Consider the following 26,832-nt stretch of genomic DNA (forward strand, 5'->3'; position numbering starts at 1 on the left):
AAAAAATTTCCGTTTTGGATTAGTTTCTGTTTGATTTTTATTTTTAAATTTAATATTGTCGAAAAGAGAAAAAAAAAGTGAAAAAAGTCTGCTTGTTGTGATCAAAATCGATACTAAGCAAATGTGATTAACCAAACTTTAACTATGCTTAATAAACGAAAAGCTCATATTTTGTAAGAATGAAAAAGATGCACCTCTTAATAGTAAATAATGACATTGTGATGAGATTAAAAAGCTACATAGACAAATATCATTTTAAATTATATGTATTTTCTCACGTTTTATTATATAAGTTTTTCTATTTTAAAGATATTATTGTTTTTATCATGAATAAATGAAAATTTGATAACAACTAAATAATTATAATTTTTAAAAACCATACATGTCTTTTCATAGAAATATAAGTCAACCTTATTCATAAAACAATCTTATGCAGTAAAAACACTTTTACTGCTTTGGTCAACTCTGTTCTTACAACACTTGTAAGTTGTAACTTCAAAGAAAATCACACTCCTGTATAATTACAAATCACTCTTATTTATAAGAACATTCAATAACTTAAAATCATACACACCCACCTCTCATATACTCTGAAAAATAAGTGCATTATATACAATTTTATTCATAAGACACACTAATGTCACTTGAAAGCAATTCACACTTCTTCCTGTAGGAATACAGAAAACTTATTCATCACAACACACTCTAACAGAAAAGAATTAATATTTGTTGCCATGATGTGATCCACTTGTCCTCTCTTGCTGTATTTGGAATTCCATGAAACCCTGCAAACAAATTTCATGAACAACTATGTTAGTCATTTTTTTTTTTTTTTGTGTCTACTATGTTTGTAATTTGGTAAATGTTAAAATAGCTTTAAAGTTAAAATATATTGTTTGTACTCGTTTTCATTAGATACCCCTTAAACTACATCTTTTATTATTGCACAAGATATGTGATTCACATGATAATTAACATTAACATAGCTCGTCAAGAAACACTTACAAAGAATGTTATCTGATACCTTGATTCATTGATTATGTTAATTCGAGCCTTCTTCTTCTTCTTCGCCTTCTTCCTCCTGCTTGGTTGAGTCATTGTCGTCTTCTTCGCCTCTCAAATAATGTTTGATGGCAGTATTCAGATCATCACACTGGCAAAATTCTCCCTCTGTATCTTTCACCCCTTGTAGCTCGGGTGATACCACATTACCTTGATAGAAAGTTTGCATACCCTTGCATTCAGTTATGAAAATTTTATGCAACTGTGGAAAATTCAAGTTTGGCTTCCCCTTGAAAAAACTTTCAAGCTTTGGCAAGTTGCCAAGATATATAAATGAGAGCTTGGGGATCGTCACATCTTCGTTATCATTGTCTCCATCTCCAACCATTACTGTCTCTAACAACTCACAGTTTGATATGGACATCCTTTTCAGTTCAGCAAAACTGTTAGCAGTTGAGGATGTAAACAAATATTCCAATCTTGCACAATCCTTTACATTCAACTGAGTCAGTTTGGAGAATGAGACAGTGGATGGTGCCAAGTTCATCAAACAATTACATGCCAAAATTTTCAAGTATTCAAGATTTTCAAGAAGTGGGGCCATCCAGGTTTGCTCGAAGCCTATGGATTCAAGCTTGTATAAATCCCTAAGAACCAAGCCTTTAAGCTGTGAAAGAATTTTGGTATAATTTTCTGTGTCATTCTCAGGCCTTCGTGAGTTGAATATCTGTTTGAAGCCACTATCGACCACCGCGATCTGTTCTATAGCAGTTAGTTGAATCTTTGAGATGACATCATCTGGAAATGAATGTAAGTCATCATGGAAACTATGCAATTTGAGGAATAAGATTTTTTGGAGGTCCACTTGAAGTTGTCCTTGCTCAATCATTATGATGTCTTCCTTGTTGAGCGAGAGTCGTTGCAAACGGGGAGCAACAATCTAGGATACAAAATCCAAAATGACAAGGATAGTAATAAGAAATTAAGAGTCTTAAATAATTTTTTTTCTTTCCAAATATGTAACCTACACACATGGAATGACTTGAAAGCACCAATACTAAGATACTAAAGTTATAAAAACGTGCAAAATAAAATAATTTTATCAATTTATGTCATTTACATATATATGTGCAGAAATTAATAAAATGTCAAAAAAATGTTAGTCAACTGTCGATTGAAAATAATTGGCCCTAAAATTTGCAATAGACCCTTTTTTATTGTAAAGAATCACATGTAGAAAATGAGAACTAATAGAAATAGTTGCACTAAACTTTTCTGAACAAATAAACTCATGATGCAAATAGTTGAGGCAAGCAGTTTAATACCTTTGAAGGTGACACCACACTGTCATCGTTGTCATTGTTGTCACCATCACCATCTTCGTCGTCATCGTCATCATCATCATCATCATCATCATCATCATCATCATCATCATTGTCACCATCATTAGCATCATCATTGTCACCTTCATTGGCATCGTCATTCCTGTCATTTGTTGCAATGCCATCTTGATCCTCTGCTTTTGAATATGGAGAATTTTCTGAATCAGCTGCAAACATCTTCAGCTCTGGACAACGATAAACATCCAACTCTTTTAACTCGGGCCAATCTAGAATTTGCCTCCCAGACCAAATGCACCTTAGAGCAGGCAATTCCCAAAGCGTCAAGGTGGTTAAGCAAGGGAACATTAGAAGTTCCTCATCATTTTCTTTCCCTGCAGTTATGGCTTCATTTTTTCCAACAATTTCCTCTAGCTTCACACAGTTTCTCACATCTAATTTTCGTACCTTATTTTTGAAAACTGATGCCGGAAACAAACTTGTTATGCATTTACATTCCTTCACAATGACTTCATTTAGCAACGGAAGCCTGAAACCACCTTTAGGATCCTCGTTCCACACATGCCTTAAAGTTGGCAGGTTTTCCAAAATTATTGTCTTCAAGGGAATGTCAATCATGTTTGTATCTTGTGTTGGTGATGAATATTTTACATCAAATATTGCCTCAATAGAATCACAGTCTATCACCAGCAACTCTTTCAAATCATTCAGGGAAGAAAGTAAATGAGATGGTAGTAATGCATTTGATGAAATATCACACCCTTCTGGAATATGCATCATGGAACTAATAACGCTCCTCAATTTTGGTAAATTAAACAGCATTAACTTGACTAGCTTGTGGAACTTTATGAGCTCTTTATTTGCATCTTTAGCAACAATCTCCTCCATCTCTTCACAGTTTCCCACATCTAATTCTCTTAGGTTATCTCCGGCAATTGAAGCTGGAAACAGATTCTTTATTCTCTTACATTCATCAATAGTAACTTCTTCCAGATAAGGAAAGTTGAGACCTCCTTTAATAGGATCATTGTTCCAAACATGCTTCAGAATTGGCAATTTCTCCAAAGTCAATTTCTTCAATGGAATAACCACTGTGCTTGAATCAGATGTTGGAGTATCTTTGACTCTGACATCAAATATTGCCTCAACAGAATCACAATTTCGCACCACCAACTCTTCTAGATTAGTTAAAAGAGGAAGTAAATGAGATGGAATTATTGCATCAGATAAAAAATCACACCCATCCACCTCTAAGTATTGGAACTTGCAACTGGGGCAGTTAACTGGGATTGGCACCTTACCAGCCCATATTTCTTGTAGATCAGGAACATCACTAAGAACTATACGTTCCTGAAAATATTTTTCCCAAAAAAAAAAAAGAAACATGAAAGTTATTAAGGGCGAATGCAAGGCCACCATAATACTTTTAGTTGAAAAATCAGAGTTGACTAATACTAATTCAAATGTAAAATAAATATAAAAAGATAGACCCTAACATTGTAAATTATGATTATGAGGCAAATGTTCATAACTCAATAATAAAAAATAAATAATATTTTAAAAAATCATTTTTTGGTTTCCCAAGCTAAAATTATTTAAATATCTCTTTTGTATTGAAAAACATAATAATTTAACTAGTTTATAATTGAGTATTTCAATAAACTACCAAGATATTGTAGAGTAACAAAATATATAAGGTAATCAAAATTAAAAATTATAATAGTGTAACGTTTTTTAATTATGTATTATTCGAGTCTTGTGAACGAAATGAAGTCCTTTTGGTGTCCCTGTGATTAACAATTAAAAACACACACATATATGGTTAAATTAAGCTTTTATTAACCATAAAGTAATCTGTTACTAAGAATCTGATCAATCAGCTTAAAAGATTAAATGATTTCTCTTCCATCCTATTGAATAAATTACACTGTTCATCAGTTCAGTTAATATAACCAAGTGTAGAAAATATTTCAAATTTGGACATAATAAAATTTTATTTGGAGAAGGGTCTTTATTTATTTATTTATTACCTCACTAAGAAACTGCCATACTGCAGCAGCATTAAGATGATGGTGGAAGAACAAATCATCACTCGAGTTGTACGAAACTTGAATTCTTCTAGAAACGCTGACATTTCCATGAGAGAAAACTTTCATCTTGGAGCAATCCACTATGTCCAGTTGAATGAGAGAAGGTAACTTCAAAGTGGCATTCCCTGAATAAAAGCATTCCAGGCTTTCCAAAGATCGAAGGGTTATCCTCTCTAGCTGCTTAAATTCAATAACGTCGTCTTCCGTCGTAGCATTCTGCTGTTCTTCCCCCACAATTTCTTCCAATGATTCACAATTCTCAACTTCCAACTCCTCAAGGTGTATTAGCATTCTCGCTGTTGAAGATGTGAATAGACGTAGCAATGCCTCACATGATTCTATGTGCAGTTCTTTCAGATTGGAGGAAGATTGTAGCACTATTGTTGTCAATTTTGGACAATCAGAAACATCTAATAGACGCAGCTGCTTCGACAAGTTTTCTACCCCACTCATGGATTGCAACTCACTTAATTTGAATAGGTACAATTCTTTTAACTTTCCAAGAATTTCCTTATTATTATTAGCTTCATCATCATGGGAGGGCAATATATTTTTGAGAGTTTCATCACAGTAATAGCTTACCTCAAGTGTTTCCAAGTTGGGTGTCTTCTGAAATAATTCAACCGGCACATTACAGTTACTCTTCCCATCATCATCAAGAAGGTAAAGTTCATTCAAACTCTCAAGATTTTCATCCTTAAATTTTCTCAACCATGAACCTAATGCTTGAGTGTGTCTCCAATTCAGAGTCAAATTTTCCATCTTGGAAATATCCTATGACAGAAAGGGTTTATAAGTATAAATAACTGTTTGAAGCTTATGATTATAAAATGTAACAATTAATTATTTCAAAATTATGAAATTGTTAGCGAATTGACTCTAATAATTATCAATTATTTTAAATATAGACAATTATTGTATAGTTTTTAAAAATAACTTTATCAAATAGGTTTTTAGGTTTTCTAAGTAAATTTTTGCGTATTGCTCAAATAAATAGAAAGAACTTTTTAATTAAATACTCTAAACACGCATATATTATTTTTTATATGACTCATTATATAAATAAATAATCATTTGAAAATAAATTTAATTTGCAGACTTCCTCATTAGAGTTACTAAGAAAACAGAGAAAAAAATTGAGAATGAAGAACATATAATAATGTTTTTTCCACATCAGAAAATATAACAAACGGGTATCTATACAATACCCTTAACAAATTCGAAAGTATGTATCTCATTCAACGTAATTGATATAAATGGTTTTTAGATGACTTTATTTTTTGGATGTACAAGTAAGATTGAGAATGTAAATATGAGATTTGAATCCTATAAAATAAAATAGTTATAAATATAAAATGAAAAATTTAGAATAGGATAATGGAACTCGATAGAAGTTATAATTATTACATTCACTTTGGAAGATGTATATAATAAATAAAAAAATATTTGGAAGACAATATAAAATCATTCTAAGTCTTGGTTTAAGAAAACTTTTAATTTTTAAAATTAGTTTATGAAAGTTAGCTTTTAAAAGATCATTTTAAAAGTGCATCTATGTTTGACAAATAAATTTAAAAATAGTTTTTAATAAATACAAGTAACACTAATTGTGTTTGGTAAATTAACTTTTAAAATTTACAAGTACTATAATAGACATAAATATAAGAGTTAAATTTGGAAATTAATTAATGTATGAAATTATATTAGACTTTTGTAATTTTTTATAAATATAAGTCAATTTTAAAAAACCCCACCTTAGGTGCTTTCAAAAGCAAGCACCTCTATCTTCTAAAAGTTACAAGTACAAGTAAATGATAATTTTGATTTACAAAACACAAAATGAGAAGCTTGTGTACCTCTTAAAAAAGCTTTATCAAACCAAGCTTAAAACAGCCTAAAGTTATTTTGTTTTGCATTCAATTACTTTATTTTGAATTCCTTTATTACCATCAGAATAACTGAATAATATTAGATATAATAAGTGTGTAATTATAAATATTACATACATAAAATTATAAATGCTAAGTTAAATAAAGTAATTTTGAGTGATTGTCTCTCCCTAGCATTTACTCATAACAAATTACAATATAAATTACTTACCTTTGTATTCATGAAAAGTGGTTGCTTAGTAGTTGAAGTGTTGTTTTGATTTTCTTCTGGATGACTCTGAAATAGCTCCAGTTGATCATTGCAATCATATACGTCAAAGCAATTTAACTCAGGGCATTCCAGAGTGAACTTCTGAGAGCAGAAGTCAGTAAGACTTGGCAAATAGCACAATGCCAATGTAGTTAAACAAGGAAACACAAGATGTTCATCAACAGTTCCAGCTTCTTCTGCTTCAACGATATTGGATAACTCATCACAATCTCTAACATCAAGTTCCTCAAGCTTCTTAAGATCTCTGGCCAAGGCTATAGGAAATAGAGTTCTCAAATCCTTACACTCATTGACAGTCACTATTTGTAGATTTTTGAAGCTGAGAATTCCTTTTTTTTTGGGTGGCCACACATGTTTCACATTCGGTAGCGCTTCCAAAGTTAGTTTCTTCAGTTGGAACGATGTTCCCATCATCTTAGTATCATTCATTTCAAAAATGCCTGTTATTTTTTCGCAGTTATCCACTTCCAATTCTTTTAAGTTCTTGAAAGTAAAAAGAACATTTGATGGAATTGCGTATGGTTCAAACTCACAACCACTCAGCTTCAAAGTTTTCAAATTGTTAAACAATTCTTCCCGTAGCCCTTTTTTGAACACATTTTCTTGTTGGCCAACTCCTTTGCTTTGCCATAGTTGTTGTAGATGAGCAAGATGATCAGAAACACTTACTTCTTCCATGCCTTCAAAAAACATCTGTGAATTTGTTTGAATATATTAAATTAAAAATTATGTATATTTCTTATTCCAAATCTTAATTCTTTGAGAACTACCAAAAGAAAAGAATGAAATTCAGACAATGGGCTACACATCTATTTTTGTGTACCTTCTTCTTGAACAGATATTGTATCGTTTGTTGTAAATTGTTAGTCCAGTACGATCTCATCTTCTCTTTTTCATGAACAACATAGATCTTTTGCAACATTGGCGTGTTCATACCTTCTTGTTGGGAGAAACTTTTCAATTTGGGACAAGCACTCACCACAAATTTCTCTAATGTTGGGAACTGAAAGGCACAATTCTTGGAGCTGCAAAAGCTTTTGAGGTGCTTCAGAGACACGAGCTCAATTGTTCCCAGTTGTTTGAAAATGATGTCACCGTTGTCTTTATTATCTTCTTCTTTTCTTCCTTGTCCTTTCTCCGACACAATTTCCTTAAGAGATTCACAATTAATTACCTTCATGGTGTTGAGTTGACCCAAGCTTCTAGCAGTTGATGGTGACATTAAATATTCTAATCTTTCACAGTCAACCACTTCAAGCTTTGTCAAGTGTGAGAGAAATACATTACAAGGTGCTATGGTTTTCAATATTGAACAATTTTGAAAAACCAATGACTCTATCCTTTGAAGAATTGGGTCTCGTTCGAAGCCAATCCTTCGAAGATTTGGTAGATCTGTTAACTTCAAGCTTTTTAACTGTGGAACGACTCCTAAGCTTTCAATCTTTGCAAGCCTTTCAAGTGGCACCAGTTCTTCAAAAGAACAATCATTCAACCATAGATTCTTCATATTAGGATTGCTATGAAGGAAAGAATATAGAATTTTAGTATCCTTCAATTTAGATAAGTGAAGCTCTTCTAGATTGTCCCTTCGATAATCATAGTTAGTCGATGACGTTGCATGTCTCGACTCAATTTGAATTGACTTCAAATTGTTGATTACCTACATATTTAATAAATCATGAACAGAAAAATTAATGTAGCATGCATAAAGTTAAACATATCAAAATGCATATATATTCTCTATGCCATTTCAATTGGCTCATGAAAACATTTTTATTTGATTCTTTTACAGGTTTGAAGGTTAAGTGTTGGTTTGAATTGGCTTTTTTGAGTGAAAAAATATATATTTTTTTTTAAATAAAGGACTTTTATTCAATTTGAAACTTATTTAGATATGTCTTTTAAAAAATATATTTTTATTAAAAAAATAAATTATTTGTTTTTTCTAAAAGCTAACAATACCTTGCTTTTGACGTTTTTAATACTTAAAAACCCTTTTTAAAAAGCCTATTCAAATGTGAAATAGTTTTTGTGTTAAGAAAAAAAGATCTTTTTTAAAAAGATGAAAAAAAATAAGTACTTTTTTCAAAAGTTAATTCAAACTGACCCTAAATCCTGAAAGATTCCCTGGTAGAACACAGAGCATAAAACAAAAAATTACACATTCTCTAATTTCTAACAAAATATGCCTATAATAATAGCACACCGTTACAACCATCATTGCAATAACCATCAATCCTGACATATTTTTATTTGATGATAATGCAAACGGGTAATCTAATTAACTTTATTTTATTCTAAGTTGTTTTTCTTCTGCTATTATGAAATACTAATAGAAATACTCAAGAGTTTAACTTTAAAGGCATTGTGTTATTACCATATCAGGAAAGAGGATAGGCTTTGTTTGTGTATCTATGATTTCTTCTCTGAATGGTTCCAATTTTTCACATTCTTCAATAGACAAGTTGTTCAGTGCTGGAAATTTTATTTCTTCAGCTCCTGGATAGAAACTCTTGAATTTTGGTAGTCTTAAAAATTTGATGGTTGCCAGTTTTAGAAAGTTAAATGCGGTAAGACTACTTATTTTCCTGTCGACGTCTTCTTCCTTGGCAACAATTTCCCTCAATTGAGAGCAATCCGACACCACAAGGTCTTCAAGATTATTTTCAAGTGTTTTGGCGACAGGAACTGAAAATATGTTTTCCAACCTTTCACAATCCTGAACCCATATCTTATGCAAATTGTTTAAGCTAAGAATCCCATCAAGCTGGTTTTTCTTCCTGTTGAACTTGAACACATGCTCTAATTTTGGAAGTGATTCTAAATGAACATCTTGCAAGTTGGTTGTTGCATCCTTAGAAGATGCTGGCTTATTTTCCCAAGCTGGGTCAAATATAGCTTTGATTGACTTGCAATTAGTAACCCTTAAGTTGCTTACATGCTGAAATATTCCCACATGAGAAGTGAAAACATAGCCCAATTTATCACACTCATCAATGACTAGGGTCTCCAACTTGACAAAGGAATCTATGGGGAATTCAAAACCATTACATATCCCACTCAAAGTCTTCATGCTACTAACTTTAATATTCTTCAAATTTGGAAAGATGGTAACCTGCTGTGTGTTCACAATGCAATAACAAGAAACTCAAATTAAACCAAATGTCATACAAATCAAACCAACAAAGAGAGATAACAAATAGTAAATTAATATAAGTAACTACATCAAGATGTAAAAATGTAATTTCGTCGCTAAATTGGTTGTTATCCAAGAGACTTTGGCTTAGTTTAGTAAAGTTTTTTGGACTTGTTTTGTATTTGCACTTTTTAAAAGTTAGGCGTGCATTTTAAAGTTAACTTGTTTCTCAAAAGGAAAAACAACCATTTATACTCATGAATGTTCTTACAAAAAAAAAAAAAAAAAAAAAAAAAACTAACATTGTACCATAAAAGATGGGTTTCGGTTGACAAAAGTACCAAAAGTCCAAAACCCCAAAGTTTGGTTGACTCCGTTTAAAAAATACCATGAAATTCCCATAGTACCCTCATTATCTCCAATGCTATCCCACCCTCTTCTCTCACCAACAATCCACTTCACCATCTCCATCATCAACATCATTATCTTCATTATCAATCAACAGCATTCCTCCCCACCCCACCCCTGCAGCTGCCACCCTCCTAACCCTTTACATTCTACCACCCACGCTCCCAACCCCCAGCCTCATCCTTCTCCATCCACAATTCAAATGCAGATTAGTAACAACAAGGAGGAGGAGGAGGAGGAGGAGGAGGAGGAGGAGGAGGAGGAGGAGAAGGAAATGAGAAATGAACAAATTAGTATTATAATAATTACAACTCATCCATAGCCTAACGCAATTGAATCTATTGCAATGGCGATTTGCCTCAACGCAGATTTGACTTCTAGTCATGCACGTAAAATAGGATCATTGTTAAAAGATAGGGATTCCATTTGAGACATCATTAAATGCACGCCAAAAAATAGAACAAAAACATTAATCGAGCAATTTGAAGAGTCGAAAATAGGAATTTAACAATAATAAAACGGTTCAAATTGCAACAATAGAAACAATAAGAATAAGAATACATGAACCCTAACAGAGCACAAAGAAAAGAAGATGAGAAGAAACCGGACTGCCAAACTCGATCTTCAAGGAATTGCCGCGCAGGGAGAACCCTTGGAGAGCGTTCTTCGTAGCCTTGTTGAAGTGCACGAACGCGTAGCTACGCGCCGAGTAAGAGGTAACACTTCCCATGGCGCCGTATTGCGCGAACAGGTCATCAGATCGGCGTCGGTTACGTCCGGCGCTAGATTCCCAACCCATAGATTGTTAGAGGGCTCGTCCAAATCCCTGGAGGCGCCGCCTCGTTCGTGCGACGGCCTCATTGATTTCTCCGGACGAGGCATTGCAAGGCACAGACTCAGAATAACCGAATCGAAGTGAAAGTTAAAGGAGGAAGGAGAAGGATGAGGCTGGGGGTTGAAACAGTGGCTGGCAGAATGGGAATGGTTAGGAGGGTGGAAGAGGCAGTGGTGGTGAGGAGTGGCGGTGGTGGGGTGGGGAGGAATGGTGTTGATTTATAACGAAGTTAACGACGTTGATGATGGAGACGGTGGTGAAGTAGATTGCTGGTGAGAGAAGAGGGCGGGATGACTGTAGATAACGAGGGTACTATGGGAATTTTAGGGTTTTTTTAACAGAGTCAACTAAAAATTCGAATTTTGATACTTTCTCGAACAAAACTTATTTTTTATTTTTTTATGAATAATGTTAATAAATAAAATAAAATTAACATTAGTAGATAATATTTTTTTTATCAAAATTAAATATAACTCCGGGTGATAAAGAAAAAAGTTGGAGGGTTGGAAGAAACTTTGTCAGTCGTTCATGGAACTGCCGCTGGGAGCAATGATTGTTGCATCAAACGTTCACACTTGTTTTAGACTTTTAGTGGATGAATTAATTTGTTTATTTGACTAATTTAAATTAATTAGGATTAATAAAATTTATTATTTTTAATTAATATTTTTAATTATTAATTTAATTTTTTAATTTAATAATATATTTTTAGTTTATATTTTTAAATATTATTATTTAATTATTGACTAAAAATAATAAATTAAATTAGTTCTTTAGCATTTTTTTGTTATTAAATAACTAAAGTTATTTTTATATTTATGTATTTTATAATTTTTTAAAATTTTAAAAATTCTTAGTAAGCATAATTATTGTTTGTAATTATTAAAAATATTTTTATTTTGATTTAATAAATATAGGTGTTAAGACGTTTTAAAATCTATTTTTCAAAAGGGTAGTGCTAGGGAGCTAATGGCCTAAGTGTACAATGTGTACAATGGGCTAAATCTTTGGTCCATGAATAAAATGAATATCACCATACTATCCAGAATAACTATCCGGATACCAAGAATAATAAACATTGACAATGTAACACTAATGGTCATATCTCTAATACTTTCTAAACCTCTATTGTACACATTGTACGCTTAAGCCATTGGCTCCATATACTTTCTCTTTTCAAAAAACTAACTTTAATAAAATTTACCAAATTAAAATATTTTTTTTGAAAAAAATATTTATTTTTTATTTTTTAAAAAGTACAAAAAATTTATTTCACATTTAGATAAATATTTTTAAAAGAATTTTTAAATATTAAAAATATCTTTTGTTTTTAATTTTTTTAAAATAAAGTATTATTGGATTTTAAAAAAATAATTTATTTTTTATAAAAAATATTCAAATATATTTAAAATTTAATAAAAATATTTTATGTTTTAAAAAACATATTTTTATTTAAATAAATCACTCTAAACTAAGCATTATTCTTTTGTACAGTAGTTGAAGACAACTAATATTTAAAGTCACACTTTGAAACTGAATTTTTTAGAGAATAAAATGGTAGTTTTTTCAGGAATAAACTATTTTCTTTAGACACAGAAAAAAAAAAACTATTTTCTTTTGAATTTAAGAAAATATCGTGGCTGCGCCTCACATAATGAAAAATCGAAGTCTATAACTCTCTATGCTCGGACCAAATTATACATACCTTTTTTTTAGTATCACTGCTGCCTTGCTCTTTGAAAAATATATATCTCATCTTGTCACATTCGCTGACAGAAATGCTTTGGAGATTCAGCATATTTCTTGCCATAGATAATGACAACAAATTTTCTAAATTCCCACATCCATTCACCTCCAAGTGTACTAATTTTGCAAAAGGAGGATTTTGACCCTTCCATATTTGGTGGATTTGGATGGAGGACAACTCCAATCTCTCTAATTTTGAAAATCCAACCTATTAAGAAAATAGATAATTGTAAATAAAAAGAAAATTTATCTTTGAATTTTTTACAATTCATAAAATAAGTACATATATAATATAAGTACATATATAATATGAATTCAAAATGTATACAAAAAAAAAAAAGATTAAATTTTGCACATGAAACTCACTTTTTCGTCGAATAATATCTTTTGTTGCGCTGTAGATGAAATCGGATAGAATCCATGGAACTCAGGTAATGATTTTAAAGTCAAAGTGCGCAATTCTTGAAACACAAGGTTCTCAGATGCGTTCTTTTTCACACAGACAATCTCCTTCAGAGAGTTACACTCTGAAACTTCAATTGTTTCAAGAACAACCAGAAGCTTGACCATAGAAATTAGGAAGACGTTCTTTAAGAGACCACAGAGCTTAATCTTGACCACTTTTAGTTTACGAAATGAGGATGGTGAAAGTGACTCACAAAAGGATAATTGCTCCATGTTATTAAGCTTATAGAGGTGCAACGTCTCCAGTTTTGGAAAAGCATTCTCTGGATGCTTCCTCTCCTGCGGCTTAATCAGAGATCGAATGCCAGAACTACTTGCAATGGACAAAGTCTTCAGACATGGAAATCCTTTCAAATTCAGTGCATAAAAGATGTCTTGGACACCGTTGAGTTCTTCAAGCAACAAATTCTCAACTCTTTCAAACAACATTTTGATCCCTTTCTGAGAATGAATGTCAAAGGCACCGCCTTTCTCCTGTATTGCCAAATACCTCAGCAGTTCATACTTCTCTGGCATCTTGAAATCTGGCTCCAAATGTGTGCTTGACGTGCCAATCACAATTTTGTAGCTGTACAGCTTATCAAAGAATAAGTTTTTTGGCAAATGGGCAACACTTGGGATTTGTAAGTCAACATTTGTTATTTGATTTAGATGTCCCAACTCTGAGAGACTGGCATTTTTGGTTTTGTTGTTCTGTCTGTTATCAATTCTCCATTCAACCGAAGTGTTTCTCATGTACAGCTCCTCCAAACTAGTGAGGCTTGATATTAGAAGTGGAGGAATTTTTTTTAGCTCCGAGCAATTACTTAAGTCAAGAATTTGTAGCTTTGATAAATGCTTCAATTCAATAGGCAAGCTTTTAATATCAGATCCAGAAAAGCTTAGAATTCTTAGATTCTTCATCAACTTGCCAATATTGATGCATAATTCCTCATCTAGGTTAATGCATTGCTCCAAACAAAGCTTTCGGAGTTTTGTTAGGCATTCCATTGATGAAGACAGTGCAGAGAGATCAATGCCAATCAGAACCAACACTCTAAGTTCTTTCATTTCTTGGAAAAAGTCTTTTGGTATTTCGAAGTGTTGATGGTTATTGTGGAAGTGAAAGACTTTGAGTTTAGGACATATTACACTTTGAGGAAACTCCTCGGCGTTGACATCACAATGATGCAAGAAAATGCTAGTGTACCTTTTAAGTTTATCATCATCAGGCCATTCATCTAGCTTTCTTTTTGTCAATACGAACACATCTTTTTCCTCCATTGCTATTAACAAAGCTGCATTACGAACAAGGTTTTGCATTGTGAAACGATCGTTTGAATAACTGTTAGACAACAAACCTGACTCTTTTAAATGCATGAGCAACATTTGCACTTTATCTCTGGCTTCTCTTACTGTGTAGACGCCTTCAAGAAAACCCAAACCAATGCATAGTCTCACTAAGTCTGAAACAAATGCATCTTGACCCATACAAGCACAAAGCAAGAAGATAAGCTTGAGCTCCTCATTTTCTAAAAGTTGATAACTCAACTTTGTAGAATACTCCGGTGTTCCTGTAAGTTTTTGTCTTTCAAGCGTTTTAAGGGTCTCTTCCCAAACTGAGCGGCTTTGATTTTTCAATGCCTTTGCAGTTGTAACTATTGACATGGGCAATCCATGACACTTCTTGGCAATGTCAATGGCTAACGGTTCAAGATCAGAGTTTTTGTCGTCTGTTATTCCCACCTATTTTGTACAAGAAAAATACAAGTATTGAATACAGTATCATATGATATATAATCACAACAATTTTATGAGAAAAGAAAATTGTCATAAAACTTTAACAAGTATGAAGTAACAATATTTGGATTCTGATGTATGCTATAATCTGTTAATACATATGGGGTTTAATCACTTTGTAAATAGTGGCTGAAAATATTTGAAATCAAATGAGTAAAGAAATGTATTTTTGTAGGTTATTTTGCATTGAGAAATATTCAAAAGCCAGCAAAATTTATTATTTTTTGGGATTATTTTTAATCATCAATCTAATTTCTTTAGTCTAATAATTTAATAATATATTTTTAGGTCAGACCTTTAAACATTGATGGCTAATTGATAGCCAAAAATAATAAATTTTACTAGTCCTTTAACATTCATCTTATGCATTATACAAAATGTAATTTAAATTGTTGCAATTTCAAATGTAACATAGAGATACAGGTTTTTCTTCTATGAAAGAGGGATGACTATGTTCAAAATAATGAGTATGCATTTGAGAATAACATGTCTATTAATTTTTAGTATAAGAATTAGGAAGATTCTACGGTGCTGAATGGAAAATTTTTCTGTATGTGTTGAAGAAGCGTGGCACTAGAGAAGAGAAGACACGTATAGCCTTGTTTTCTATATTTGTAAACAAGTTTTATGTCAAAATAGTGTGGATAAAAAATGTCAACATTATGAATGCTAATTATATTGGTTTAATTTATTTTAAATGGTGATAATTTATTTGTTAGGCTTTATTAGTTTTGAAAAATTTTGACCGTTTTAAATTTTTTGTGAATATTATCCATCATATAGGAATTGGTCCATAAAATAATAAATTAAAATAACAATAATATCCTTTTAAATTAATAATAAAAAGAAAAAGAAAGAGTTAGAATATCACTATCTAACTCTTTTTTTTTCACTGAAATTTTTATTTAAAATTATATTTTTATTTTATATATATATATAACTTATATAATAATAGATATATTTTTACTTTTAAATCAGAGACAAATCCAAAAATTTAATAGGGAACATGTCAAAAATTAAAATATTATATAGTTAAATATAATATTATATATTTAGTAATATATATAATCATAATTAATATTTTTTAATTAAAAGATACTAATAAGTACTTGTTATATAAAAAAATTATCTTAATTTATATATATATATATATATATATATATATATATATATATATATATATTATTTCAGATTCAATAAAATATAAAAAGTTATAATTTTTTATTAGTTTACTTTGTTGAGTATTATTATAACAATAAGTTATATTTTTATGTTTTATATCATAAACAAATATGCTATAAAATAATATAAATAAATTATTTTAATAACTTTTTTATATGTATTTAAAATATATTCTTGAATAAAATATATAAAATATAATTGTTTTAATGAATTTACTTAATATGTTATAATTTTAATATCATAAGAAAAATAAATAAATTTTAAAATAATTTATTTTCATGCATGTACTTATAAAGATTTTTTTGTTATTATAAATATTAAAGTATTTTTATATGATAATATGTATGAGCATTAAGAGAAAAAATATTTAAAAAGAGGAAAAAAGTTTAAATTTTAAAAATTTAAAAAAAATATTTAATAAAAAAGATTAAAAATAATATTTATCTTAATTTAAAAATTATTACTTACTTTTGAATTTAATAATTTAATTATTTATCTAAAATAGTTAGTTACTCTATTTTAAAAATAAAATTATATAATATATAATAACTTTAAATACTTAAAACCATCAAATCTGTTCAAAAAAATTATGTTTGCTCTTTTTTAAATTTGTCCTGCTTCAAAGAAATCATTTATTCAAAATGAATGACTAATGTTATTTTTACTCTGTTTCTTTTTGTTTTTGGGTTTATATTTTGTTTTTGGGTTTATATTTTTTTATGAAATTAGATAAAAATCTATTGAATAATTAAAATTTTTGCTGGAACATTTTGGTTTTGTTAAATATAATTTTGGTTTCATCTAATTTTTTTCAGCACAAATGTAGAAACAATGCTAACACGTGTCATCTTTGTTTTAGTGCCACGCCTCTTCAGCAGATGAGGAAAAATTTTTCCATCAGCACAGCAGCATTACCCTAAGAATTATTCTCAAAAATTAATAGATATTACTATGAGAATTATTTTAGGTCATGATTTTTATACGGTTTTATAATTTTTTTTATATTAAATATTAGTGCAAGATATTATTCTTGTAATAATTCTTATATACACTACTATTTAGGGTAAAGTATTATTTTGGTTCCTAACGTTTAGATCGAATCCTAATTAATTTAGTCCATATCGTTTCAAACGTCCTATTTCAATTCTAAAAACTTTCAAACGTCATATTTCAATCCCAAATAAGTTTTAAGCAGGTTTAATGTTGTCCCACCAATAAATTTGATACAAACAATTCCCATCTTAAAGAGTTAATAGCATTCGATTTCAATATATAAGTAAAATCAATCTACTAACTAACGATCACTAATATAAAAGTGTTTTCTTTGATTTTAAAGTGTTGACGATTGATTGTTAAGATTTAGAATTTTATACAAAAAAAAATTGAGGAGAGCAAATATTACAAGAAGATTTTTGTTATATTTTTTAACATGTGGAAGAATATACGATTTAACTAGTAACGTTATTAACGTTTATGTCATTCATTCCATTAATTATTAATGTTAAATTTTATAGTACACATTGAACCTTTTTAAAATTTTTTAAGACGAAAATAGAATGTTTAAAACATCAAAGATCAAATTAAAATTTAGCCCAAACGTTGAAAATTAAAATAGTACTTTATCCCTATTATTTACCTTTATGTATATAAACTGATAGTATATATGATATTTGATATTATATTTATACATGTACATTATTTTATACAGCACTATTTACAAAAACATTTTCAATTTTTCATTAAATTTGTGCCGTTGAAATTGATTCTCAAGGTAAAATGATATCGTGACAGATAGGTGGCTAAAAAAATATCATAAAATTTGCGCCACAATATCTGATGTTAGATATATATAAGTAATGGATAGTTGGCTAATAATAAATTCTAACTCTAACCTTTTTTTTGAACAATTTCTTAGCGTCATCAGAGTTTATGATATCCACAGAGATAATTAAATTCGCCTTCACATCCATTTGGCTCAACACTCGTTTTGCCTCAGAAATTAGCAAAACCTTGCACCCTTTGTGATGCTCCTGTGCTGCCTTCCCTACTTTACTAGAACCACTAGAGATGTCCTCAGTTTTTTTCTCTATTCTCCTGTTAGCTGTACAAAAATATGGATATAAGTATTGAATACAATACAATACAATACAGTGCATGTATAATATATAAATATTTAAATACAATCACAAAAAAATTGCTTACAAATTTAAGAAATTTAAGGTATTGTCTCATATAAATATGTATATGAGATGTATATGCAAATAAAAATAAAAATATTTGTATATTATAGTTTACTACCATCTATTCCTGACTTCTGTCTAGTCAAATTTTGTCCAGCACCATCTATTCCTGACTTTTGTCTTGTCAAATTTTGTCCAGCACCAGTAACATTCTTTGTTTCTGTCTTAGTTTGAGCTGCCCCAGAAAGATTGGAAGATTTTATTCCTTCTTTGAGAATGAGATTCTTCTTTTTGTCATCGCCACTCTCTGATAAAATTCCCAACATATCCAAGTCCACTTTTGCATACAAATCATCTAGAATAATAAGGGTGTTTTTTCCTTTCTTCAATTTCTCTCTTATGCGAATAGCCCTCGCATACTCACCTACATTATACAAGTATTCATAGATGTGAAATACAAATACAATACAAAAAAGGATGTTTTTCTTAGAAAAAAAAAAAAGATATCAACTCAACAATGCCTTCAAGGCCTATTTAGGACCCCGCCTCTTTTCTTAGGACAAAGCAGTCAGGAACAAAGACTTGGGCGAGAAGACGAACAATATTAATCTAAAGAATTATTGTTAAGAACAACAATATTCTAGATATCCATGTTTGTATATTTGTGCCGAATTCCTATGTCAATATTTTTTACAGAACTAGCTAAAGAGTGGGTTACTCAATTACAGTGTCTATGTATACAACTATTTATATCTTTTTTCTTCTGATAATAGTACAGTAAAGGAATATAATCCATGACTAAAATTTGAAATTAACAAACATATACTACATTAGTCTCTAATAATATAATGAATTACGGGATAAAAAAGAATTGAGGTACTAACATAGTATATTTATAATACTTTTTATAATACTTAAAAATATAGTTAAAATTAAAGTTACGTACATTTTGGCAGCACTTTTAATTTTTATTTTTTAAATTAAAAAGAGTTATTAAATAATAAAAAATATTATTTTAATTTTAGTAATATTTATTAAGAATTTCTAAAATTATATAGTCACTGCAGCCACTATGATTATATGTACCATAACATGTACCAAACATATATGTTTACATTCAATTTTTTCTGTTTTAATTCATAATTATTTAAGTAAATTAAAAAAACAAAAAATAAAAAACAATAATAAGAACAAAGTTTTATTTAACTAAGTGGATCAGTTATATGAATAAGACGACCCTATTATTAAGCCTTATCATCTATAATATATAACCAAATAGAAGTAGGGAAAAACATGTATTTTTAAAAGGGGCACAATTTGTAATGCATATGTGAGGATTTGAAATAAGTTTTAAATAAGTCCAAAATATTTATTAAATTGAGAGAAAAGTACCAAAAAAAAAACAATTACAAAATGCTATTTAAACCACTATTCTCAAAAATTCTATTAGGAAAAGTATAAGTAGACAATGAAAATATTAAACAATATGAATAATTGATATATCGGATGTTCATTTCACTAGGTGTGCGGATGGTTATTTTAATATTAAGATTTAGGTGCATAATTTGGAAGTGTAATGTGTTTTGATTTGATTGGTAGTTGTTCATGTTGTTCAAAAAGTTATTGGTTACCTACCATAACACTTCGGGAAATGCTAGGGAAACAATGACTTTGTTGAACAATATGAACAACTACTAATCAAATAAAAACACACTACACCTCTAAATTAACCCTCTAAATTTTAATATTAAAATAACCATTCCTACACGAATAAAATGAACATCCGATATATTTATTATTTACATTTGTTAATATTTTCATTGTTCACCTGTACTTTTCCATTTATTATATAGGTATAGAATATAGATAGATAGACACTCACTCTCCTCTTGCAATGTCATCCCGAGCATGTCAGCAATCTGGCCTTGAATTTTTCTGATGTCTGGAGTTTTGGTCACATTTGCCATAATGACCATATCAAATAACTTAGGTTCTCGACTTTGAAGTGTGTTAATAGCTTTTATGATCAAAGTAGTCTTTCCCATACCAGCTAGGCCGTGAACACCAACCATTGTAGCACTCGAATCTTCCAAGGCTTTTTTAACATCTTCCATATTTTGTTTTCTTGAATCAAGCTCTTCATATTCAACAGAAGGAAGCGCATAACCCATTGAAGAAGGCGGCCCCTGCCACCGAGATATACTATCATGCTTCTCATTTTGCAATCCTTCAACCCTTTCTTTGATATCTACTGCTTTTTTGCTGCGATGATATCTTATGTCTAGATTTTGAAATGGAAAAGCAAGTGCATACTTTCCATTATCATCATGTTCTTGTTTGAATTTTTCATATTCAGCAAGAATTCCATCCACACGAGCCAGCCATTCTACAACATTATCATATATTGCTCTCCCATATCGTCCTTCATCTTCTTCGGCTTTATCACGCACCCCATCTCTATCATTCTTGAGAGCCTCGACATCTTTGCTTACATCGACGAATCTTTTCTCGTAATCCCAAACGTAGCCTAGTTGCCTTGTTAAGAAAGTAGATACTGCATCGAATGCACGTTCTTGCAAAAAGTCAGGAACAAAGGGGATCGACATGCTTCTATTTCATCCTTTATCTTGATAATCTTGGTTTGCTACATCTTTATGCTACATATGATGCAAGATTCAATGAGATATTGAGAATACATATTTGTTGAAACGTAAAATTAATTTAACTTAACATATAACAAGATGAAGTCGAATATACAAATACAAAGATAAAATAAACAAAATATATTTGGAATGAGAAAGTCATGTTAACATCATTCAAAAAACTTCGGTAAAAGTTATATCAACAATGCTAGGGAACCAACTCTATATAAGCCAAGAATCAGCCAATTGGTAACCGGATGTTGCTACTAATAGGCACACGGATGATTTTTTTTTCTTGTAAATTGGATGGTTTTGGATATGATTTCTATGTTTCATGTGTTACGCATTAATAAAACATAATTAATTATATGGAATCAACTAATGAATGATCAAAGCATCTGTTCCGTGATTCTCTCCTAACACTAACGTGGTCAACAATAATTTAACAAACAAATTAAATTATAAATTAATAAAACTAATTATAATTAATTATGTTGTTCCATTCTTGACTGATTATTAGTTGGTTCCATATACTTTTTCAAGTTATATTATTCATAGATACTACAAAATTAGACAAAACTCTATTAGATATCCAATTAATAATACAACCTTCTTTTATTATTATTATTTTTTTTTTTTGCTACGATATCTCCCAACTCGACAAGTTCAGGACTATTATATATATATATATATATATATATATATATATATATATATATATATATATTCGAGCAAAATGTAATAATATAAGAAAAATGTTTTAGAATAGAAAAGAATAAGAGAGATTTTGACAAGAATTAAATGAGAGAGATAATTTTATTGAAAAATTTTTAAGAAAAAAAGATAAAATTACTAATTTTTTTATTATCAATTATATTTCTATTAAAATTAGTAGTATCAAAAATATTTTAAATTTAATATTATCAAGAAAAAATAAAAAAATTTATATAAGGACTAATTTGATTAATTTTTAAAATTTTAGAGATGAAAATGACTTACGTCTGAACTTTCAAGGACTATTTTAATTATAAATAACTTTTTTACATCTCAAGTGCCACGTGGCATGCCACGCGTCACTGATCTGACATGTCAATCAATCATCTTGTGACACGTGGCATTAGTCCTCCACGTCATCATCCAACTGACGGAAGGACTAACGTGCCCAATTGTGTATCTTTCGGGGACGACTTTGATTAACTTTATCTTTCGAGGACCAAAATGGAGATCGGAATATCTTTCAGGGATGATTGTGGCTATTTACTCATATTTATCTACTAACTACTAACTCTCAACTACTTATTATTACTTTAATATGCCCCGTCAAACTCAAGTGTCAACTTGAGTTTGAAACTTATTGAAAAATAACATAATAAGATAACAGAAACTGAAAGAAATTGCCAAAAATAGGACAAACAAAACTATTGAAGCGCATATAAAACTGCTAAAAGAAACACGCAGATAAAACTGTTAGAAGAGTGACAAACTAAAAGAGAGATGGCGTTTCAAAACACAAAGGAGGACATGTGTGGTACGCTGACTCAAAACGTAGAGGAATAAATAAGAGATGTGCAGCGCAGTGATGCAGAGGAGGACGTGTGCGGCGTGGTGACGGCACGGGAAACTCGAGGAGGCCGAACAAACTGCTGAAGATTGAATTTGGAAAGGTGATGGAGATGATGGATGTAGGTGGACTTTGACCGGCGCGTGAAGGCGCATCTGGTAACAGATGAAAGCGAGCTAGAGAGAGATTGTGAGGAGAAGAAGAAAGGGAGAGAAAGTAGCCATGGCAGTAATGAAATTGCTGACGGCAAATAAGAAAGTAGGGAAAGATATATGACTTCGTGATTTTTGTTTGGTCAGAAGAAGAAGAAAAAAAAGGAGGGGTCATTTCAGGGTGGAGGTTGTTTGGTGAAGCTCGATGATGAAGGTGATGTTTGAGAGAGAGTAGAGTAGCTACTGTTTTGATGGGATAAATATGGGTTTAATGAAAAACACTCACACGGTGATTTTTCACTGGAAAAATGGATATCGTATCCTCCTCGGAGAGGATACCATAGTTCTAATTCCATGTTAAATCTTTGAGGAGATAATAGAAGAATTGATAGAAAAAGTATAAGAAAACAACTCCCTTACAAGCCAACATAAACTAACTCTATTATAATTAGAATTTTATAAATAAATAAAAATTTAAAAATCAAAATTCAAAATTCAAAAAAGATTCTATCTACATTTATCCTAATCACATTTATAATACACAATAAAAACAATTCATAAAAAATCTAATCCCTTTTTCATTCACTTGAAAACAGTTAAATCTCTTCCTCCACAAATCCGCCATCTCCATGCAGTTTTCGGTGCCGCCACCCACCGACCACTGTCGCGTCTTTCGTCGCGTTGCACAGCCTCTTCCTTACGTTCCGCCACCATCCTTTTTCGTTGGACATAGCCGCATCCACCGCCACGGGATCATAATCCCAACGCATCTGCACCGGCAAACACCATCATTGCCTCCATTCGTCGCGCCCAACAATGCAGAATCTGCAACCCACGACTCTCCATCCGTTGCAACGCAGCCATTGCCAGGCCCCTATTCACGACACATGATCAACTATTCCGATCCATGGCGACTCCTCCGCTCGCGATGCGTGGCTTCCATGGCTTCCTCCTCGCAATGCGCCACAAGTCCTCCACTGTCGATACAACGCCGTCCAAGACGTTGTCAATGGTCATTCTGTGACTCTTCTTCTCCTCCTCCTATTTGGTTTTGAATGATTGTTTTAACTAGTTTTTTATGTTTCTTTTTTCTAAATTTTGGATGATTCTTTTTATTAGTTTTGGATGATTCTTTTTCCTATGTTATGTATATTTTTTCTTAGGATTTGGATGATTCTTTATCTTATGTTAGATGTTTTTTTTGGAGTTTCGATTTTTTTTTTGGAAAGAGAAATTAGAATTTGCGTAACAAATGGTAAAAGATTAATTAGAATAAGAAGAGATAATTAATAATCATTAATTTTGTATCTTTTAAAAAATAAAATTTAAATAATCACTAATTAATGATAATTAATTAGTATAGAGTGAAGTTTAAAAATACTTTTTAGCTTGTTGTTGGTCAGACACTTGTTAGTTCCTTAGCGGGATTGAAATTGATATTATATATTTTGTTGTTGTTTGATACAAGTATATATATATATATATATATATATATAAACTAATTTCATAAATATTTATTTATTAAGTACTAACTCTCAACTATTTATTATTATTTTAATATTAACATTTATATTTTAAAGTTAATATAGAATGAGTAACTACTTAAATTAGTCTCCAAAAATTTTAAAAGTGGACATTTTAGTCCCCAAAAAAAATTAATACACAGATTAATTCCCAATATTTTATTCCGGTAGACAGATTAGTCCCTAATTTATTTTTCGACAGAGTAATTACCCGTATCAGTCTCCAAAAATTTTAAAAGCGGACATTTTAATCCCAAAAAAATTAATATACAGATTAATCTCCAACGTTTTTCTCCGTCAGACATAATAGTTCTTCGTCAAAAAAATAAAATTATTATTATTAATTACACAATAATATTGTACTATAATTTTTTGTATTTTTTGGACAAAAATAATGATAAATTTATTCATTAGATTTTTGTATATATATATATATATATATACATTCACTCAATAATAATAATAATAATAATAATAATAATAATAATAATAATAATAATAATAATAATAATAATAATCAATAAAATTATTAGAGATTATTCTACAAAAAATTCAAGGTTAAAACTATTTAATATAATCAAAAGATATCCTATTTTAAAAAATATATTTGTATTAAAAAAAATTAATTTAGATTTTAAAGCATCACTACTCACCTTACTTGTTTCTAACGAAAAGAGTGTATTAATATATGCTAGTGTCATTGTCCACATGCACAAAACTAAGTTAATAATAATAAAGATCGACATATAGTAAAAATAAAATGTACGAGAACTGTTATGTGAGAAAAATGTTGAAAATTAATTTGTGTTTTAATTTTTGTTGAGGACTTTTATATCTGACAGAGAACGTTAAAAATTGATTTGTGTATTAATTTTTTTAAGCACTAAAAAACTAACTTAAAAGTAAGAAATACCAGTAAGTTATATATGTAGCAAATCAAATAAATCTGATTCGATTTACTATATATATAATGTACTAACAGTAAATTGAATTAAGTTAATTTAATTTATATGTAATAAATAGCATAATTCGAATCAAATCATATATATAAATAAAACAGACATGTAATTAAATTATATTTAGGGCATTTGTATAATTTTAAATTTTAAACTTTTTATTAAGGTGAATTACTCTACTATTAATAATGTAAAGAATTTTATATGATTATCTAATCATATTTATATATTAAAATATTTTTTTAACTAATAAATTTAAAAATGGATTATTTTTACTTATGTGACTACACACGACTACTGTAAAACTTTTTATATCGTGGATGCATGCCTGAAAATTAAATTCATAAGTTATTCTTATGAATTAGGTTTTAAAACTTCAAACAAGCATATGAATAATAAATTTCCGTGAACAATTTCCAGGAGTAAATAAGAATTTCTTAAGACAAATGTCCACTTAGGATAAAATGATCAAATTTGGAAAATTGAAAGATCACATAGTAAGTATTTTTTTTCAACAAGTTTTAAAAATATATTCCAAGAAATTATATTCCCAAAAGCATTATACTTAGAAATATTATATTTCAGTATTATAAAATTCTTGTTCGTTTAGTATTATAAATTATTGCAGATTCATTTTAGTATTTTCAAAAATATATTATCAATATGTTTGTTTTATTATACCTGAAATTGATTCTTAATTTTCAAAATACTCTAATCAATAGAAAGAGAATCTCCTTGACAAAAATATAATAATCGAGGAGAATAGGAATTAATACTCTTATTTTAATATTATTTTTTTTCCTTAAATTCATACCAACATACAATATAAAAATATCACGTTGACATTATTATTTTTCTAATTGAAAGATACAATAGTAATTTTATATGTTAATTAATTTTTGTTCTTTTGACATGAGAATATCAAATATATATCTACGACGTTTTTGGATAAAAATAAAATTTTAAATTTATGGCCATAAATTTTTCCTTGAAATAAAATATTTCTAGGAGTTAAATTTTAAAAAATTATTGGAATACGATATTTTCAAGGAATAAATTAGAATTCTTAAAAACAAACATACACTCATAAAAAAACTACATCAAAATTTAATTTCTAGAATCTTTTAAAAGATATATATCTGTCTGTATTTAATATAATTTATCAGATAAAGATAATTGTTGGATGGTTAAAATGTTTTTTAATTTTTCAGTTTAGTTCATTTTATTTAAAAAAAAAATGTAAGGAGTCAAAATAATAGTTTACTATATATTAGAAAGTTACTAGACAACAAAAAAATATTAGAAAGTTACTAGGCTAATTAAGAATGAGACAAACCTCCACTTCAACAAGGATGTATCACATGTTGTAATTAATCCTTAACCAAAAGCCGAAGACAACAGCCAACCATAGAAGTCCTGATCCAAAAGAAGGTATTTTTTTCTTTTTTCTTTTTTCTTTTTGATATGAATATAACAGAAGGCTTTATAAAAGACTAAAGGAGATGTGAAAAGAGAGAGAGGCTACAGAGGCATTCCTACAGTCACTTCAAAGCGTTGAGATCGCTTGAAAATTGAGTTTCGGAAAATAGGAAATCAAAGGTGGAATCATATATTCATGTTTTAATCAGCAATTCACTACCAAGTGGAGATATATAGAGCGCGCTCTATTATTAAT

General features: G+C 29.8%; 1 protein-coding gene across 4 annotated transcripts; it reads right to left on the reverse strand.

The window, feature by feature from the left end:
- Window positions 1-387: 387 nt before the first annotated feature.
- On the reverse strand, window positions 388-26,832 carry LOC112736516 (uncharacterized). Of its 4 annotated transcripts, none has more exons than XM_072214482.1 (13): window positions 26,494-26,832; window positions 20,206-20,980; window positions 18,442-18,747; window positions 18,036-18,244; window positions 13,084-14,907; window positions 12,677-12,925; window positions 8,970-9,707; window positions 7,416-8,252; window positions 6,533-7,285; window positions 4,373-5,206; window positions 2,328-3,692; window positions 1,025-1,942; window positions 388-785 (listed from the first exon to the last, which is right to left on the reverse strand). In XM_072214482.1, exons 2-12 carry the CDS (start codon window positions 20,927-20,929, stop codon window positions 1,043-1,045), a joined length of 8,739 nt encoding a protein of 2,912 aa, XP_072070583.1. In that variant the 5' UTR covers window positions 20,930-20,980; window positions 26,494-26,832; the 3' UTR covers window positions 388-785; window positions 1,025-1,042. The 4 variants fall into 4 exon arrangements, with proteins under 4 accessions (XP_072070583.1, XP_072070582.1, XP_072070581.1 ...); XM_072214481.1 differs by having other exon boundaries at window positions 1,006-1,942; XM_072214480.1 differs by having other exon boundaries at window positions 8,970-9,710; window positions 26,494-26,801.

The sequence above is a fragment of the Arachis hypogaea genome, chromosome 2 (genome assembly GCF_003086295.3).
Source record: "Arachis hypogaea cultivar Tifrunner chromosome 2, arahy.Tifrunner.gnm2.J5K5, whole genome shotgun sequence".
Taxonomy (NCBI): domain Eukaryota; kingdom Viridiplantae; phylum Streptophyta; class Magnoliopsida; order Fabales; family Fabaceae; genus Arachis; species Arachis hypogaea.

What these genes read in the sequence shown, in the direction of transcription:
- LOC112736516 (XM_072214480.1), bottom strand. Translation starts at nt 20,929, where the DNA reads ATGTCGATCCCCTTTGTTCCTGACTTTTTGCAAGAACGTGCATTCGAT. An exon ending in GATGACATTGCAAGAGGAGA is followed by an intron (nt 18,748 to 20,205) that starts GTGAGTGTCTAT and finishes TGTATAATGTAG; the next exon opens with GTGAGTATGCGAGGGCTATT. An exon ending in AGATATTATTCGACGAAAAA is followed by an intron (nt 12,926 to 13,083) that starts GTGAGTTTCATG and finishes TTTTCTTAATAG; the next exon opens with GTTGGATTTTCAAAATTAGA.